Source organism: Engystomops pustulosus, chromosome 3, assembly GCF_040894005.1.
Source record: "Engystomops pustulosus chromosome 3, aEngPut4.maternal, whole genome shotgun sequence".
NCBI lineage: Eukaryota > Metazoa > Chordata > Amphibia > Anura > Leptodactylidae > Engystomops > Engystomops pustulosus.
Window position 1 is genome coordinate 28,738,839 of NC_092413.1, and position 20,669 is coordinate 28,759,507.

The 20,669-nt window shown below is 44.3% G+C and overlaps 1 protein-coding gene across 2 annotated transcripts in view; it reads right to left on the bottom strand.

Annotated features, from left to right (window-relative positions):
• Window positions 1–1,056: 1,056 nt before the first annotated feature.
• Window positions 1,057–20,669, bottom strand: part of PELI1 (pellino E3 ubiquitin protein ligase 1) — a 38,113-nt gene continuing 18,500 nt past the window's right edge. The window contains exons 2-7 of one of the 2 annotated variants that reach the window (XM_072140390.1): window positions 9,949–10,085; window positions 9,496–9,625; window positions 8,258–8,359; window positions 7,372–7,569; window positions 7,068–7,256; window positions 1,057–5,385 (exon numbers count right to left, since the gene is read on the bottom strand). In XM_072140390.1, coding sequence (XP_071996491.1) covers window positions 4,819–5,385; window positions 7,068–7,256; window positions 7,372–7,569; window positions 8,258–8,359; window positions 9,496–9,625; window positions 9,949–10,019 — 1,257 coding nt within the window. In that variant the 5' untranslated portion in view covers window positions 10,020–10,085 and the 3' untranslated portion in view covers window positions 1,057–4,818. The remainder of the gene's footprint in view (window positions 5,386–7,067; window positions 7,257–7,371; window positions 7,570–8,257; window positions 8,360–9,495; window positions 9,626–9,948; window positions 10,086–20,669) is intronic. The other variant, XM_072140389.1, reaches the window with a different exon arrangement.

A 20,669-nucleotide genomic window follows, 5' to 3' on the forward strand; every position in this document is an offset into this window, starting at 1 on the left:
ACAGCTCCTGTGTATGTCAAAGTAATGTGTTTATTAATGGCAGCTAGGGACCCAGGTATTGAATTTCTCAGTTCATGGATTAAACAAGATATGTTTCTGCATCAGTGTAACTACAGCATTCTTAAGGTATGTTTGGTTCACAATACAGAAAGACAATTGTTAGATTTCCTTTAATGGGAGGAATCATTGTCTGGCCTCATTGCAATAACTAATCAGCTAAGGTTTTGTATTATTTTTGGGATGGCCTTTTGCAGACCTCTTGACTTCATTGGATCTGAATTCCCAATTGCTATGGACCATTAGAACATGTTCAAACATGTGAGCAAAATGTCACAACTTTCATTAGCATCACTGGTAACTGCAGGTCTTATGCCAAATTTTCGAGTGGAAAAGGTATTTCTTCATTCTGTAAACCAGCTGAATGATGGCACATAGTGTCCTTTCTGCAGGCAGCATGTTATAGAGCAGGAGTAGCTGAACAGATTGTATATAGTGTCCTTTCTGCAGGCAGCATGTTATAGAGCAGGAGTAGCTGAGCAGGTTGTACATAGTGTCCTTTCTGCAGGCAGCATGTTATAGAGCAGGAGGAGCTGAACAGATTGTATATAGTGTCCTTTCTGCAGGCAGCATGTTATAGAGCAGGAGTAGCTGAGCAGGTTGTACATAGTGTCCTATCTGCTGGCAGCATGTTATAGAGCAGGAGGAGCTCACCAGATCATACATAGTGTCCTATCTGCAGGTAGCATGTTATAGAGCATAGGAGCAGCTTGTACAGTGCTCTGCTCCTCCTGCTCTATACCATGCTGAATGCAAACAGGACACTATGTACAATCTGCAGACAGCATAGAGCATAGGGAACAGAAAAGACCAGCAGTAGGACCATCATCTTCTTATTCTCTATCCTATGGATATGGGGTAACTTCCAAGCTTAGTACAACTCCTTTAGCAGCATATTTGCCCCAATTCACAACTGTACGATACTTGTTGTAGGAGGTCGACCAACCATCCTGCTTAAACGCTTTTAAGAAAAATCGGACGCTTAGAAGGAGAAGGTCAGGTTTCACATAATTCATTTAATATGCAAAGATACTTCAGGTTTCTCAGTAACTGCCCCACAGGCCGTCCCCGCTGTGGCTTCCATACACAGTATGCTCGTCTGTACGGAGGGCACCACTTATGGCTTGGCTCTAAACACGTAGAGGTCTCTCAGGAGGAATGCTTTATAAAGGGAGTGATCGGAAAAATGCTCCACCTAATACAGAAGATATTCCTGATACCTCTATAGACGTGGATACACATTCACCAATGTACAGGCTGCAGGTGTAAACCGGAAAACAAAAAAAAAAACAAACTAAAAACAAAAAAAAAAAGGCAATACTAATTCTGACCAGAATTTGCATAATTTAAACATTCATATCCAAAGAGGTCGCCCACAGCCGCCACAAAAAGCAAGAAAATAAAAAAAAAAAATGAATTCATAGACGAATACAATCACAATCTTTTTATGCAGTAAGTAAATGCATAGTAAGACATTTTTTTTCTTTTTTTTTAAATAAAGTTTTTGTAAAATCATGGATGGTTCCCATTAACAACCCCCTCCCCCCCCTTCCCCTAACTCCAATGCCCATAAAAACTTGGTTACAACCTCGGCTAAGACTGAAGCCGGATCTTCTCAAAAATCTTCTTAATAAATTACGCTGTAAATGAAATAAAACTCAATCTTAGAGTATGGACTCTTTACATATACATATATATAATTTTCATTTTCTTGGATATTTACATTTCTGAATATAGAGCAGCTCTCAGGTGCAGCAGAAAAGCTTAGATGCAAGTCTGTCATGTATACAAGGAGAGGCGGCAGCCATTTTTCTTACATATGAATACAACCTATAGGTGCTATAGAGCGCACTGGCCAGATTTCACAGACCAACCACAGTGCCAAAGATGGGACTCCGGGCATCCTACTGATATATACCACAAGGAGTCCCTGCTTCCCCGCTGCTGTTCTACTGGACAGCAGGGACTCCCTGTATTATTTAGCACTATGATGCTCTGCATGGTGGTGGGTCCATGAAATCCATTCAGCCAGAATCCACGGACTGACTATGGCTCTGTGTCATTGGCTTAAGAAATAGCTTAATGGAAATCTACCCCCAGGATGAAGGATTGTAAACCAAGCACACTGACATGCTGGCGTCTGCTCCTTTGCCGGTATTTGCTCTTCAGGCAAATGAGCCTGAGGGTCTTCGGGCTCAATATTGGAGCCCGGAGACCCTCAGGCTCATTTGAATAATTTTTAAATCCGTAGAAAGCTTAAAAGAAGAGCAGATCCTGCTATAGGGGGCACACACCAGTATGTAAGTGTGCTTGGTATACAATCCTTCATCCTGGTGGGAGATGTCCTTCATAGTGAATCTTCACCTTTCAACGCCCTGTCCTTTTGGGTAATATTCTGCACTTTTTTTTTTCTTCTTTTAAATGGAGGAGGGTTCCTGTATAAAGAGACTGATAACTAGTCCGGTTCTATCGATCTGATAATGATGATCTTAATTTGTGTGTGGCACTTTAAATGCATTTTTAAAATCAATTTCAAATTGCGTGGGACATTTATCATAGTTGGCGCTGCACGTGCACCACGCATGACTGAGCCCCCGCCCACCCGCCGCAACGGATACATCAAGAGGCTGATGTACCCGTCGGACGGCTGTGCTGCCGGGCTAAGCTACGCTGGGCTGAAACTGCCGTAGTTTTCCATAAAAACCAGCGGACGTTCAATGGTGAAATTTTGCATGGTTTAGTGAGTGCGCAGGAATCCCCTCACTCCGCCGGCCCCTTTATGCCCAACATGGTGTGGGGGACATATTGATGCAAAAATAATCATAACTTTTATGCGGTGCGCAAGAAATTGTCATGATTTCAGTGCAGCAGCGATGATAAATCTCTCCATATATATATGTGTGTGTGCACAATTTATTATTTTTTTTTCTATCATATATCTACTTTATGTCATTCGAGTGGACTTTTGATCTATCAAAAATTCTGTAGTGTATAATTAACAGGCTATCATAACATCTATCAAGATGATGAAAGACTGTATGCAAGTGAGCCTGATGGCCCATTAACACCTATGGAGCCTGGAGCCCCTCAGGCTCATTTGCATACAGTCCTTCATCCTGGTGGTAGATGCCCTTTAAAAAGAAACTAGCATTTTGAACCATCCCATCCATATTATATAAAATATTATATAGGACTGCAGTCCATGATGGATATTCACTTTACTGTGAACCACCAAGTATTCCCTAGTAGACCAATAGGCTATATTACAAGAAATAAACTAAATGGCTGTCTACCCGTCCCGTATACTCTAGGCACACACTAAAGCTGCCTATGGTTATGGCATCTCCCATGCCGCCTCCACCTTTAACCATACAGGTTTGGCTCAGCCAAACATGCGAGTCGAGTGATATGGGATGGGACTGCCGGTTCATCCTCCCGTCTATGATGGAGGTCTGCACATACTACATCCGCTTGTACTAATCTAACAGGGATGGTCGGCCTACACTTCAGGCTTCCACTAATTCCAGAGCAGACCCAAAACCAAAACTGTACCCCACCCCTAAACCTCTATTCCTCAATATTGAAAATATTCTAATTACCCATGTAGTTAGTTTTTCCTGAGTGAGTGCAAAATACAAAAAAACAAAAAAACAAACCCAAGAACTTAGCCGGCAAATTAATTAAAATCCTTGTGTCTGTTGTTTTTCCAAGATCAAAACACTTTCCACGATAAAAAGGTTGTATATTTTTTTGTTACCTTTCCAGCGGAGAAGATGATAAAGCTAAAGCTATAAAATCATGCAAAAAAAACAAAACAAAAAACTCCGCATTCTGCTGCTGGAACACAGAAATTAGAGGGTTAAAACCGTAAGATCGTACAAGTTGATGTAACCTCCAAAAATAAAATGGCCATAAGTTATCCAGGTATAAAAAGGTATAGAGGTTTTTGCCTGCACAAAAGCAAAAAAGGATGAAACCCAAAAAGATGGCTCATAGAAAGGACAGACGTGTGATGTCACAAGTAATTCAGGAATAAAATTAGGCGTAAAACGTCACAAAACGATAAATAAAACCCTGAAATGTTGCAAAAAAAAAAAAAAAACCCCATAAGCAAACCGACGAGCGTGTGATAAGACTAAACATGGAGGACGTGGATGAGCTGCATATTTACAGATCCCTCAGACTCCTCTGGTGGACTCGTTCACGTGGTGCGATGGTCCCATTCCCTGGGAAACAAAATAACGAAACACGGTCCTTATGCGAGTGGCGATGACTTGTCCCTGGGCTACTTTAAGCATCCAAAAGTACAACGGGTCAATATGCAGGACGACTATCAAGTCACTGGGGAATTTCCATACTAAAAGTTAAATACAAAAAAAAAAAAAAAATTGTCTTATGTCCGTATTTTACAACGCGCTTGAACTGTAAACTAATGTAGTTTGAGCTGACTGTATTCTCCCCCAGTTTCCACAAAATAATTTAAACACTGAGGGGGGGGGGGGGTCTTTCAGAAAGAGTAAAATGAAGGCAATAAATCAGATCTGCATAATCCCGGATTGAAATGTCTGGTTGCACAGAGAGAATTTTTTTTATCTTGTTTTTTTTTCCCCCTATTTCTCTTCATGGTTCTCAAGTTTTCTTTTTTTTTCCCTGTTCCTAGAAACTTTGGGGGGGGAAAAAAAAAAGTTTCCACTGAAAACTAAACCCATCTTAGCTTATGTGTTCAGTGCAAGGCCTGACCAGGAGGAGGAAAGAAGCCACTTAGTCTAGAGGTCCCTGGAAAATGAGTCTGATGTAACCTTGTTCCCCTGAAAGCTGGTGTGCACAGAAGGGACACGCTGCGTGGAAAGTGTGAGTACCGTGAGGGAGCGGGATCTGGGACCAGTAGGAAGTTGTTTTTTCTGAGCACACGTGTCCGCAGGGGCTGAAGGCATGAGTCGGAGGGCCAGCATCCACGTAAAATCCAGCTTCGCAGCCAAGCCATAGAGGAACGTAGGGTCCCACTGAACGACACATTGGACATTCCCGGTCCTTCCCATCCCGCTCCTCTTTATTCCCCCAGTTGTGGAAGCCGTGCACATGTCCGCAGTTCAGATAGACCCACGGCTGCTTCTCGTCCACCACGTCCTTTCTCTTCATGCTGGGAAAGGCTAGGGTGTTAAAGCCGACAGGACACTGAGGCCTCGCTGCGTTGATCTCCTGTCTCAGGGCTTCCAAGTGTTTCACAGTAGGAGTTCTGGAAAGTCCTTCGGCCGTACGCCATAACAAGGTCGCTCCGCACAGGTCGATGAGGGAACCGTCCTGGAGTTCATTGCTTTCGTTCTCCACCTGTAAAAAGTTAAGAGCAATGGTTACTTCAAGACGACATAGGACAACTCTTTTAAGTTACTTATTTTTTCTGTGTGCTCTAAGGAAAAGGTACTGCAGGGACTCTACCAATAACGAAAACAGGCTCCTGCCAATCACAAGAATTGGTGGTCCCCTTCTAATTAATTGAATGAATGGGCAGGTTGAGGGGGTGTCCTGCCGCTCCATTCAATAAGTTGACAGTGTTGGAAATTGAGGATCAAAGCGCTCTGTTATGTCTGGCACTCCAATTCTGTGATCTGCAATTTCACTCACTCCCATAGTACTGAATGGAGCAGGAGGTCAAGCGTGCGTATATTCATTTAGTGAGAACGGGGGCCCTGTTGCTTTGATTGAAAGGGTCCAACTGTTGGGGACCCCCACAATCAAGCAGCTGGTTGGATTGGAGATAACAACTAAACTTGGGAAATCATCTTTACATTGGGTTCCTCCACCCGCTATTCACAAGACGGGATTAGTGATCATCATGATAGAACTGCAGGGGGCCGCACTAATGTCCGAAACTTTACACCTTAGTAGACACAATGGATTAACCCATGCTTTCACATCTAAGCACTGTACTAATCTCCACCCGTCCTACAGAAGTGATACAAACTATTCTCCATCTCAGTCGGTCATCCAATAGTTTTCTGATAATTTGACTTCTTCAATCAAGGTTACAAGTATGTAAACTATGGGCGACTGGGAATTTCCAGAATATTTCTGGTTCCAACTTTGAAAAAACCCCAGTACATGATCAGCGTCCAGGTAATTCATTATCCCGACAGCCGCCTAATTACAAGGATGGTATAAAATCAGACAACATAAACCCAGCCTCTCTCAGAGACCATGAATCATCCCGGTCCTGTCCTTACGGTTTACACTGGGAGCTGGCACTTCTCTTATAAATGCTGGTGGCATGCAAGGACATCTTCCTGCTTGACACAATTAAAAGCTTAGTACGAGGATCTGTCACCAATGCGTAATAATATAAAAGTAGGACAGGCGGTAAATGGACCCTATTGCAACAAATTACGTAAGGAAGAGTTGATGTAGCCATCAGTGGTTGTAAAGGTAGTAGTCACACCCAAGACCTGGTGCCCAACAGAAGTCAAAATCCCATTTGCCACACAAGATGATAACTGGCAGCAGCCGGGACCCGTGCAAGGCAACTGGCCGAAGCAGCAGCCTTTCTGTAGGAGGTCCCATGCCCTCATATTAGCAGATTGCGCAGGTTGGAAATTAACCCTGTATTTTCTGCAGGAGGTGACTGATATAGACTGATATATGGTGGGTGCAACTATATTTTCTCTATATAGCGTTCCTCTCCCATGCCAATCTCAACAGCAGCCGCTGAGTGGTTAACAGAAACAACTTGAAATGCCAGGCCTTTGCAACTCAATCTGTCAAAGAACAGCCCAGTTATATAAAGGAAAACATGTTAAGATGAATCATCCTCCAGGATTCACATTCATAGAGGAACAGCATGTTCTGAGCTTGACGAGATGAAATTCGCTTGGAAAAAAAAAAGAAGAAGCTATAAATATATTAGTAGCCTGAGAAAATAGACCCCGATCTTACTTTTTTCTAAAAATTCCGACCAAGTAAACATTTGTGTACTATGCAGTCACGGCCCAAACGACAGAGCGTTCCAGTGTACGTACCATTTTTCCTCTCTGCTGGGCGGAGCGGGTTTCTCTCAAACTAAAGACGTTGCCGCAGACTGAGATCTCTCTCCAGACCCCCGGCTTCGAGTCCTCGGTGAAGCCATTGCGTGGATGCATAACAAGGACTCCATTTGTTGTTAGCCCATCCATCTGGCCATCCACAGTCTTCCACTTGGCAGCTTTCTCCTATTAAAGGGGGGGAAAAGCCAAATAGCAATCAAGCCAACTTTCAGAAAAAAAAGGAGGAGGAAAAAAAAAAAGAAAAAAAAAACCCAAAAAAGACTAGACTAGTTATCGTTACCCCAAGAAAAATATTCTTGGACGAGTCGAAGCCTGCGGCGTATATTCTTGCGGTGAAGGGAGGGTTTCTTTCGCATATTATTCTGCAGGCGAATCTGGAGATGGTGCTCTGCACGGATTGGGTGTCGCTGTTACTCTGGCTTCCGGGAACTGTGTCCGTTACCACAAAATCAATAGGGCTTTCTGTCGACCTTCCAATCTAAAAATACAGAACACAGATAGGAATCAGGTGAGGCGGCGGATATAAGGGGAACGGCTTGTGTCAGGACAATAAGGGTCTTATTAAGAATTGTGGTCAAGTACAGAAATTGGGTATTACAGGAGAGTGGGATTTAGCAACCTTTGCTTATTTGGCACAAATCTTTACGGCCGCTTTTGTAACCAATGCACACTTTTTGCACTGATATTTTTGGTTACTTTGTATATGAATTTGCACATGTTGGTGCTTTTAAATGTTTTTAACGTGTCTGATTATATAATGGTACGAATAATAAAAGATGTATCAATTTCCTCATACAATTAGATATTGAGTCAGTACCTATATAGCATGCTATACTTTTTGCTTGTACTATATATGCTTTTTGGCATGTGGTACTAATATTGGCCATTATTTATATCTACAAGTACAGAATCAACAAGGAAATCTACATCCAGCAGTGAAATTTTTGACATATTTTATAACATAGTGGAATCACAATCTTCTATCCAGTTGATTCGAAGCCTTATGAACGGATAAGATACTGGGTGACCACCGGTAATGGCAGCCATTTCAATCCCATTATCACACTTTACACAACACACAGCTGAACTGAACTCACAATGTCAGTCCAGTTTAGCAGTGGGACGTGTGGACACATGAGCTCAGTTGTGGGCCATTCAGTGCTTACCTGGAACATGTCCGTGTTACTGTCATGTGTGTACTCTACCACCACAGTCTGTGCCCGGGACAATGTGTAAGATATGCTGTGCTGGTCCTTGTTACTTATTGCCTAAAACAAGAAAGTATTACTTATTGCATCACATCCAAAGAGCTGACCTATAGTTAGATATTCCTATACCGGGGCAAAGCACCAGTTTTCTTCCCTAGGTATCTAAATACACTGATAAAAGGCAGGGTGGCTTGTGGGTAGAGGTTGCAGAGGAGTATGACATTTTCAGTAATACAGATACTACAAGCTTCAGAACCAGATCACATGATCATCCATCGGGCCGCGAGCTGCATCCTCATAATGTTCCTTCACCGATGCCGATGCTCCTGGCCCTATAGAAGGTCATGTGACCAGAGCTGAGTAATTCAGTATAGGCTGCTGATGCTCCAGTCACATGAACTTTAGCACCCTAGGAAGGACCTAACCGATATGGCACTGCGTGATCCTGCGATTGTGCCGGCACAAGGACAGCCCAATCCCGTAGTGTCCCACAATAATGGAGGGAGAGAAGAAAGGCTCACGCACACACGGGGCTTTTATGAAAGAGTAATGTTGCCTTCACAAGCGTCTAGTGGCACTTGTACAGATGTTAATGCGACCTCTGCTTGTGGGCAACCTCCATGTCACCCATGGCATATGCTGCTACACTTATCTTGGGGTACATCATCTATGCCTTACTTCCTCCTAGAAACATGTTCTTACATTTTTCCCCAGTGGCTTCTAGTATTTTAGCTGGGGAGCATCTTAGTAAGGTTAGGTATATAAACATATGCTATAAAGAAACTCAAATAACCCACGTATAACCTAGGTAAGCGTTTGATGAACCGTTTCATGACTGAGGGAATGTTACACTGAAGTTAGATTCCTTTAAGGACTGTTCAATAGAAGCATGCTTGCTCCATCTTTGCGATTTGTAAGTATAGTAGGCTTTGTCTAGAACCTGCAGCTGGACGAACAGGTTAAGCCGGGCAACTCTAGTGACCTGGGAGCACTATAGGGATGAAACGAAAAGAAAATACCATGTCTGAATGCTACCACCATAGTGCATTCAGAAATCCTCAGTATCACCCTGCATTAAGAATCTGTGCAGATTGTGAGCGATAATCCACGCAAGATTAACGACCCATCATCTGCAGGGATGTCCAAAGTTCATGACACCAGGATCATCAGTGTACACAGTAGTGGGGAGCACTTACCTTTGCTGCCTGCGGCGTACAGGCAATATGAACAGTACTTGGCTTCACCCCATTGGCTTTCAGTCGTTTTAATAAAGCAAACCTGCTTTTCCTTCTCCCCCTGTCTCCATTTGGTAGAGAGCCATTGTATCTGCAAAAGTGCAAGAAGAAGTTAAGATTCCACATTTAGGAAGGAAAAAACAAAAAGTTGTTTCTATGTAACATCTGGACTTTGTGAGCCAGAACTAAAATGACATCACGTCTCTTGTAATGTAGTCAGACCATGTTGTCTGGACCGCCCCTTAATTGTCTCATAATAGGAGAAGGTCTATGTATCTGACAAATTCTTTTATAAATGAATAGAACTGGTCAATGAAACCACATAAATCCTCAACTATTCCATTTCATAGAAGGTCTAAAGCCTCAAAAATAAAAAAAGTTTATCTGTACAGACATCGGTAATGGAAGACTCACCCCAGTACAATGAGCTCCCCATACTTCACGGGAGCTTTAGCAGGGTGGTTTTCTTGATCAGGAGAAAACATGAGCGTGGCTGTTACTTATACCCCAGTCTTATCAAGAGGTTTGGTGCACTGTTTTCATTATTTTGTCTGGAAGATAAAAAAAAAAAAAAAAAAAATATATAAAACAGGTTCCAAAATACAAGCACACAATGAACATCTTCAAAGGAATTTAAAAAAGTGGAGCTACCTAAACCCACATATATCTTAGACGACCATTTTCTCATGTTCTTTAAAGGGGTTGTCCGACAAGAATGAAAGCTTTACTGGGAGCTGCGAAAAATAAATTTTACAGGGGCACGGGGCTCCGCTCCGGCAACTTCCGGTGGCCTGTCAAGCCCACCCGCCTCATGTCACAGCGACACTGGAAGCGCCGAGGGAGGAAAGTACAGGCGGCTCCCTACACAAGGACACCGACTTACAGACGGACCTCTCTGCCCCCTGTGACCTCTGGTGAAGTCTCTGGATGTTACTTTAGTCCCAGACTGCATTTATCAGCTGTAAGAGTCTATAATGAAGATTTATTGATAATCCTTGGCCCCATTAGAGCAAAAAAATTTTAAAATCCAATTGTCACTGGGACAAAGAAAATTTTTGTCTGGATCTACAATTATAAAATATACAGTTCTGACTTGCATACAAATTCCACTTAATTACAAACCCAAGGAACCTATCATGTATGTAACTCGGAGACTGCCTGTATAGGTTTATTTTATTTATTTTTTTTACTGGTATCCCCCAAATAGTAAAGTTTTTATTAATGCCGGACAACCCCTTTAAGTATTCGTTACAGGCAGCTTGCACTTTTGCCCAGCTACGCTAAAATGTTTAAGAAAACTTTGCTACTTCATCCTAGAAATGTTCACAGGTTGCGTCTGGCATCACGACGCTACTGTAATTACAGGGCTGAGCTGCAGTATCATGCATGTCCAGTGTATAGGTGTGGAGCTGTTGAGAGAAGAAAACGGCCATGTTTCCATTCTTGAACCAGTCTGCTATCCCAATAATTTTCTTTATAGACAATAGTAACGTGCCCTAACCAAGGCAAGGCCACATCAGTCACACAATGCGCTGGTCAGGGTTACTTGCACCTTTACTTGTCATTTGTCACAATTTTTACGCCGCGCACAACTGCGGCCGCTGGGCGAATTCTGGCCTGCTCGGCTGCTGAGTCGGGGTGAAATGCTTCACTTTGTAATGAATTATGAATTATAAATGCACGAAAATTACATTTTGGATTGAGTCACATCTTAAATTAGTAACAGACACAGAAGAGGACTTGGCTCTGGACACGATGTGCTATGCTCTGGGCTCAGAGATCCATCAGGAGGCTGACACCACAAGATTTTGGGGTGAACTATAGCAAAATGACGCCTCTTGGGTCATTTTTTTGTCACTACAACACAAATACAGAATACAATCTTACAGTAACATCTAACATCGAGTAACACAATCTTATCTGGATTAATCGTCTTTTATAAGAAATCTTCTGGGAACTGTCCACTTTGTCTTCGCACGACTCCTTTAAGACGTCTCACTAATCTTTATACACAAACCTATATATGTACAGCACAATGCATGGAGTATCCGTCCCTCTGGGTGGTAATCATATATTATAGTCCACGCGGACGCTTAACCTCATCTCCAGTAAATCTGATGTACGTCTGACGAGGCTAACAAGTATGTACTGGAATATTTCGCAACTTAAAATATTCCATATGGGGCTGTAATGGGGGGAGGGCCATCTGATCGCATGTCGGGTAATGAGAGACAATATTCCTGGAATTCCCCGTACGTTGTTTAATGTGGATGGTAGAACATTATGAGCTGTGGTTTGGGACAAGATGGACAAGGAAGGGACCTCTCAGTGCATCGTATAATGCCCCGAACAAGACCAACGTGCAGAACACAGAAATCTTAGTCAACATTCAGATGCGGCCAGAATGGTGGAGCTGGAAATTTTTACTAAAACCATCTATCCCAACATGTGGAAAGGGCATGTTTTCCAGTCCAGGAGTTTTCCAACAAAAGTCGATAGGGCCTAACTTGCTGATCCGTGGGGTTCTTGCTGATTCAATGTACCCCAGTCGGACCCCTTGTCACCTCCTGAGATGATTGGAGCAGCAGATCACGCATGGCCGGGCTGCCCCACTCATCTCCATGGAGCTGACCGAGATTGGCGAGCGTCTTACTTCACAATCTCCATCAGCAGAGGAGTAGGCAGCCCGGACACGCACGTCTTGCTCCTCCATTAATCTCAAGGAGTGATGAGTGGTCTGATTGGGGTAGATCGGACCACCATTTCTAGTCATCTGTGGGGGTCCCATTACACCTATCAGCAAGTTAGGCCCTATCCTGTGGACCCGATTCATGGGAAACCCCTTTAATAAATGAAGAGGGACTTAACTATTGAGAACAAAAGGATTGGACAGATGGATGCCAACATGCCCAATCCTTAAATTCTGCCATATCTGCCATCAGCGGCCCCATAGAAATTAGACAGATAACTTTAATATTTACAATTGTCAAAGAGAACCTGTCATACAGAATTAGGTTGCCGAGACTGCCACCAAAAAGTGTTACTCGGGATGGTCATCAGCACCATGTAGAGAAGGATCTTTAAGCTCTGTGTTAACGTGCCGGTACAGAGTCACATGAGCAGCGCTGCTCTCCGCAAACACTAGATCGGCTGGACAGGGCTGTGGAGTTGGTGAGCCAAACGTACAACTCAGATTCCTCAATCTCACCAACTCTGACTCCACCAAAATGGTTGTGACTACAACGCCACAGCTCTGTTATCCAGGTCAGTCTAGCAGTTCTGGGTGCAGGCATCCCTTCCCACTAGCCTCACTACTGTGGAGCATTGTATATAAAGTGAAACACACAATCATCTCAACAAAAAGCCTAGAGGAGGATGCACAACCTGCCCAGAGGGGTCACATGCAGCCTCTAAAGCCATGAGATGTGGTCCATACCCTGCCGACAGTCCGAGTGCAATGAGCACTACCATAACTAATGTAAGCGATCATTGCAGGAGGCCGGGTAACAGCGAGTGCAGCCGACTAGTTCTCATCGCTCCAGGTCCTCTCTTGCCGCTCCAGTTTAGTCCTTATTCTGGTTGTATACAATGGGGTAAGGACCAAGAGCAGAGAGGCCCATGGGAACAGGAGAGGACCCAAGAGTGGTAAGTACTTGTCACCTGTCCTGTACTCCCCCCAGGTCCCATCCTGCTCTTGGAGCAGTTCTGCTCCGGGTCCTGATGCTGCCGAATATAACCAGCAAGGAGGAGAGAAGAAGCTGCAGTGTGGTGCAAGGACGAGAAGAGGAGTCCTAAAAGGAGTTTTTTTTCTGGGGGTCTCCAGTATTTTTTTGTCTGCTCTGGGGGTCTCCATTCTTATTGCCCGGTCTGAATGCAGTATTTGTGTACCATATGTGCAAAAGCCACATATAGTGCAAGCCATGTGAGAGCACTTACCTTGGCATCATCTATGCACCATGCATGAACTAGATGCCGTTGAAGTGACTTGTCATAAAATGTATTATACTGGGATGGGTACCACTTTTAAAGGGGGATTTCCAATTTAAAAAGCTTGTTCCAATGCTGGGAAGAACTAGCTATACTTGCCGGCCCTCCATGCCGGGATTGGAGGCGTCGCTGCTACAGCCAGTCACTAGGATGTGGCACTAGACCACTGGCTGGAGCAGTGACCCTTGTATATGTCCTGGAAGGAATGGTGGGAAGGGGAGAGGAGTATAGATCTGTGTTTTATCTTTGTTGAATATGTTGAAATTGGACACACAAACTAGTAAAGGATCCCCCCCATCTGGTGGACATTAGATTCTCCCTAAAAATAAGCTGGTGAGGGTCCAGCAGCATAACCCCCTTAATAGTGCCTCAGGGAAATCAGAGCAATCTCTATGATCCCCGCCGCCTAACAATTTACCTCTCTGTCGTATAATGAAGCTATCAATGTCACAGATCCTCAAGTGCCACCTGCTTCTCCATGACGTAACCTCGACATTCCCCCCCAGTTAGCAAGCAAAGCGTTAATGAGGGTACATTAATCTGACAAGGGAACATTTGGGCTCATATTTCCTCGGTGTTGTGTCAAACCGACACGAGAGAACATGGCAACGGTTACTACGGGCAGCGCGACACGGGAGATAGAAACTTAGTTGGTTGCGATAAATCAAAAGAAGTCTGGGGCACAAAGAGCCACGGAGAAGTGGGAGTTATTGCACTATCATTATACGCTCCCGTGATCCATGATTCAGACCTGACTCCGCACCCCGCGGCTTCATTACAAGCGACACCTTCGTAGAAATGAACGGAGGATGTGATGTGCGCTTCAATTATATACCCGTGCCATTAATTCTGTATGGGAACGAACAGAAAGCTCCGCAGAACATGAGCCCGGGACAATATTATACAATTACCTCCCAACATCCCGATGGAGAAAAGAGGCGGAAATGAGCAGAAACTTACAAGAAGCCATGCAAATATATGAGGGATCAGTCACTAGATAGCACCAAGCTATTCATCACCTATGGAGGTCTTGTCATACGGTCTTACATCACGCAGGAAATATTAGATGTGGTGGGGACTACCGGACCTCCGTAGTTCTCCTCAACCAAAGCCTCATCGGCAAAACCGGGACATAGTACTTAACATTTGCAAACCCCAAAACTATGGTACACCCACCTTGACTTGTACATACACACATACATTATATACACACACACACACACACATTTTTACTCTTATAGTACTGCAAAAAACAAGGGGAATAAAAACTATTAAATTGCGCTCCTGTTCCCTACAAACATACAAGTACCCCAAAATGTTACAGGTAGAAACTTTAATATATACTGCAAAAAACAAGCCCTCATAGTGCTGCATCAATCCCAAATTGGCCATCTCTGTAAAAGGTTAAAAATTCGGTCCCGAGCAAACCCGTGTAGGTTCATATAATTGACGTGACACGTCATTCAGGTGTCACACCCATGTGGGGTGCTAGAGGTGTTAGGTGAGGAAATGTAAGATAACAGCTCAGGGTAAGACGTCACTGCTGCTCATATATGATACGAGGACTAAGGTGTATGTTTATTTTTCGTATCCTTAGTCTACCAGGTCTTTGCTCCTAGACATCCACAATAACACAGACTTATCCAAACGTGCACATTTTTCAGCAAAATCTTGGAAAATCTTCATTATACCAAGTGAGAACACAGGCCACTGAATGGATTTCATAGGTCCATCACGTTCAGTAAGGTCCTAATATTATAGCTACATAATGGATAAGGCCAGTTTTAATTATTTTTCTTCCCTGCTCCTTGTTTGGCTTCCAAGGGAAGCTTCAAAAGTTTCCCTTAAAAATGGATTTTACCCCATTAAATTACCAGCCCCCTTGTCCATTCTAGAATCCCCTGTGAAGTTCTGTGAGCTATAGAACCAGAGATACAGAGAGGTAAAGAAATATCTTTATCTGCAGCTGATTTTTGCCAGCTCTGTAGATCACAGAATAACAAGCCTGATGTGATCTGAAACATGAGATTCCCATGTACTATTCAACACCTGGAGGTGACCCTGCATTCTCTAAACTTGACTAGTCTCAGGCAAATATGACTAATTTTCTCAACTTTGGAGGGTGTTTTTTTTAATACTAGAGAATTCTAGAAAGGACATTTCATACCCTACCTGGTAGTTTGATGGCGTAAACTTTGGTGAAAGGTTCCCTTTAAAGAGAACCCGTCATACAAAATAACCCCCCTAAACTAAATATATTTTCATAAACTGCCATTAGAGAGCATTGCCTCTATCCCTTCATTGTCCCTCTACATGCCTGTAAACCTAAGCAATGAGGTCCTAAAGCTGTATGCAAATGACCTGTGAAATGTCCAATGAAGCATTAGCATATTCAAGCTGTCCACTCTATTCATGAGTGGGAGGCACAGCCACACCCCCAGTGCTTGACTGACAGCCTGTATAATGATGTGAGGCTGTATAATGATGTGCTTCCTGGTGCTGGTGGCCACGCCCCCTGCAGCCTGTGTGTGCATGTGTGTGTGTGTATAGGAGAGATACAGCAGCTCCAGGCAGCCATGTTATAGCAGAACATGTCAGATTCATGTGTAGCTGATGTCTGTGTCTCTCCCCTGTATATTAGGAGGATGCAGCATGTCAGCAGATGCAGCACAGACACTAGCAATGCTTTACTATACATTACACACAGACATGAGCAGGGGGAGGAGAGGGGAGGGGTAACAGGAGTGACATCACTGCCTCTGACCATGTGACCAGCCTCATTTACATGATAAATAATAGATGATTTTACAATGAATAATGTATGAAATAACTAGATAAAGGCTGGGATGGGATCCATGTGAGCTGCTCCAACAGGTAGTAGTGACAGGACTAGTGGCAGAGACCTGATGACAGGTGCCCTTTAAGCTAAAGGGATCAGACAAGGTGGCTGATGAGCCTATATCTTTTGCAGAAATGCCGCTTATTTAGATCTGTAGTTTATGAATGGAGCAGAGATCAGGAAGGTCGTCTGCATCCTACTTTTCTTTACAGCAGTTCAGAATAATAATACACAAACAACCAAACAAGTATATAGGATTCTCTCTGTGTAATATCCTTTCATTTGGGCCTGAGGGGTAAGCGGCTCTGGGGATCCAGGTGTAAGCAGCGCTAACAGCTCCTTGTGTATAATGATATTCATGAATAATTAACCCCCGGATGTGGCGGATTCTCCACGACCTTAGACAATGCTCTGATTAAGTCTCGCCCGCGATACACAGTAAAGCCTCTGTATGGAAGCCAATAGCTGGCGCGTATGAAGGCAGCGTTTGTTAGGTTTCAAGCCCGTCGCAAACCGAAATGCAGACCAACTAAGGTAAAAGACGTTGTAGTCGTTCCTAGATGGTAAACTCATCATTTCTGCTTTCCAGCAGGAGCGGACAGAGGCAGCGGTGTGTGTACTGCCGCCTGCACCTGATCCTTTATCATGCCAGCCTAGCCCTCAGCGCCAACACAGCCAGGAGCACACAGGGCGCCTTCTACTATTCAGAGACACTCTCTAAAGTTCATAGGCAAACAAACAAAGACTACGCATGTTCCCTTGTAGACTATAGTCTAGGAGGGCTCCATCTGCACCTCCCGTACACACAGAGGTGTCCATCTAACCGTCCGTATACTTCTGTTTAGAAAAGGTAGATTCATTTATACAAGCCCCGCAGTTCAGGAGGTTCTATGGCCTCATACTATAGAGCAGTGATGGCCGAGTGCCCAAACTGCAACCCCAAACCCCCCTTATTTATCGCGAGGTGCCAACCAAAAATTAAAGCAGTAACTTTGCTCCCTGTTCTTCAACAACTTTCGATCATATTGGCCTCCTGAGGACAGGATGGAAAATTTGCATCATTTTAGCTTCTTCCAAAGATTGGATCTATCTGTCTACTCATTCTCCCTCTTCCTACAGTCCCAAGTGGCAAAGTAAATATCACTTAAATATATGACATCTTTTAAGTTGCTTGGAACTGCAGGAAGATTCTTTGAGTCCTGTCTGGTGTGCTGGGGCGATGGCCGGGTGCCCACACAAAGGGCTCTGAGTGCCACCTCTGGCACCCGTGCCATAGGTTCGCCACCACTGCTATAGGGTCTACCTTAAAAAGGGTCACCCACTTTCAGAAAATAATTGATATGGTTTGTGTACTGAGTAGTATCACAAATTTACAATATTCTTTCTGTATCAGTTTCTCACAGTTTTCTAGATCTCTGCTTGCAACAGGAAGCTCAATTGTTTACTTCCTGTGGATAAAACCTGTCCCTGGTCATGTGATGTCACACAGGTGCACGGCTCGTTAGTAACAGAGTAATCAAAATATGCGTGATGTGTGTGACATCACATGACCAGGGATATATAACGAGCCATGCACTGATGCGACATCACATGACCAGGGATATATAACGAGCCATGCACTGATGCGATATCACATGACCAGTAATATATAACGAGCCGCGCATCCGTGTGACATCACATGAGCAGGAATGTAAGGAGCCGCGCGTCCGTGTGACATCACATGAGCAGGGATATAAGGAGCCGCGCGTCCGTGTGACATCACATGAGCAGGGATATAAGGAGCCGCGCATCCGTGTGACATCACATGAGCGGGGATATAAGGAGCCGCGCATCCGTGTGACATCACATGAGCGGGGATATAAGGAGCCGCGCATCCGTGTGACATCACATGAGCGGGGATATAAGGAGCCGCGCATCCGTGTGACATCACATGAGCGGGGATATAAGGAGCCGCGCATCTGTGTGACATCACATGAGCGGGGATATAAGGAGCCACGCATCCGTGTGACATCACATGAGCGGGGATATAAGGAGCCGCGCATCCGTGTGACATCACATAACCAGGGATATATAACAAGCCGTGCACCTGTGTCTTTATCCAAAAGGAAGTAAACAATGAAGCTTCCTATACAATGACAGCAAGCAGAGATCTAGAAAACAGTGAGGAATGGATACAGAAAGTATATTGGAAAATTGTATAACTTTTCATTAAACAATCTGTATCAATTATTTGCTGAAAGTGGACGACCCCTTTATATATGGTTGGCGCATGGAACAGCACATACAAGAGACCTACAATGCCCATTTCCCAAAACAGGTTACCGAATGTGTATTGGGGGACTTTTTTGGGAGAAAGGAGGACTGGGCATATATCCAATCCTTTGTTCTCATGGGAGATTAGTCAGAACCACATGCATGCTTGGCTGAGCCCAGTGTGCACGTTTATGTGGGAATGTGCACAGCCAGTGTAAACCTCACCCCTGATATCACCCTCTCCCTTCCAGCAAACCGTATGTGAACAAAGAAGGTGTTGATCTAACGTATTGTCTGTAATGGAGACCAAACATGATAAAGTGAAAACGACTAATCCCGCCAGCGATTACACAAAGATGGAGGGGACCAGGAAGAGCCGTCTCCGGTGTGTTTAAACACTGAACAGTCTGATGGGGATTGTGACGCCATTTCCTAATGACGGACGATGAGAAAACATGGATCTGTGAAGGTATAAGGAGATCATTGGACCTCCAGTACATCACATTAAATACAAATCATTACTCGGGGGAAGGAATGAGGTGCCGGTCGCTGTACGGTGACCACACACACACAAAAAAAATAAATAGAGGATGGTCTTTTCCCATGTTTACAGCCAAGGGCCATGCCTCGCTATGGAGAGGGGTGATCCCTCGGCCTCTCCATCGTGCGCCTGTATGCTCGCCCGGGCAGTGCCATATGCTGGCAAGAGAAGCCTTACCGCTGTATCCCATACCACCGATTCCTTAAAACTGGGACCCCGTCTGTATATAAAGGCAGGAGCGAACAGTTGATTCTCCCCTCGTGGAGCCGCGCCGCCTTCCTCCACACTACATCGCTGTAACGCAGAGCCGTGTGTGGGCTGTCTGGAACATTTTACATGTTAATAAGATGGATATTTAAAGCAGCTGGCACGATTTACCAGAACCAAAAAGATAAGCCCACGTGCTAAATAAAAAAAAAGTGGAGTCAGATATGTGCCCACACAATAAGCTGAGATATGAAGACGTCCTCCCTCTGAGCGACCACCATATTGTCCCACCGCGACCACCCCCTGATCGAGAACAGATGACGCACAACAATACAGTCTGTGTATGGTCACCCGCATGTTACCGGCTGCCACCCGGACCTATACCACCGCCGCACCTGTGCTGCCCCAGCTCAGGGGACACCAGGACATGATGCCATCTGCACCCCGAGTCACATATAATGCTGTTCAGCTATTCAGATGGTCCAAGTTTCTCCAAATGATATTGATTTGACTCCTTTACAGGATACGTGACCTACTGTCACTGCATAGGGTCATATGATGTTTGATGCTGCCTCTATAAACACTGGAGATCACCGTGTGCCATGTGCTGCAGACTAAAGTAAAGTGAGCCATTTATTCATCCCTTATACAGTATGGATACTTTCGGCGTGTAAATGATGTAATTATTAGGAATACTTTAGTCACTACTCTACTCATCACCAGGAATACAAGGGCCTTTAGTAAGGAGGACTACTATAATCTTAAGGTGATTTAAAGGACTTGTCCAGCAGTTGAAAAACAGAGACACGCCATGGTCAGCGCTGGTACTGCACCTCAGCTGTGTATAACGAAAAAAAAAAAATGAATAAAAGGAGCTTAGTCGTAGTACCGCGCACTACCCATGGTCAGGTGTGGTGCTGTTCTTGGAAGAAAGATGTCGTGTTTTTTTGAACCTCCAGACAACCCCTTTTAGGGGGTGCAAGTGGATGTGGTAAACTTCCTGGTGTGAAGAGAGTGAAGGCAGCACTAGAAATCATGCGGGGTTTTCCCTCGTAGATCTGAAAACCCTGAGGAATGTAAACATACATGAAGAACGTCACTGTGTGAATTTACAACTCAAAATGAGATTGACAGGTGGAGGAGTGTAGGAGGACCCCAGCAGGGAAGCCATCTGTCCCACCACCCAGACCAGGCAGCTGTTTGCTGTGGTGGGCACAGAGCCCCTATTTAAAGGGGAAAATGTCCGCTTTCTTCAAAAAACCAGTGCCACACCTCACCATGGTCAGTACTGGTATTGCAGATCAGCTG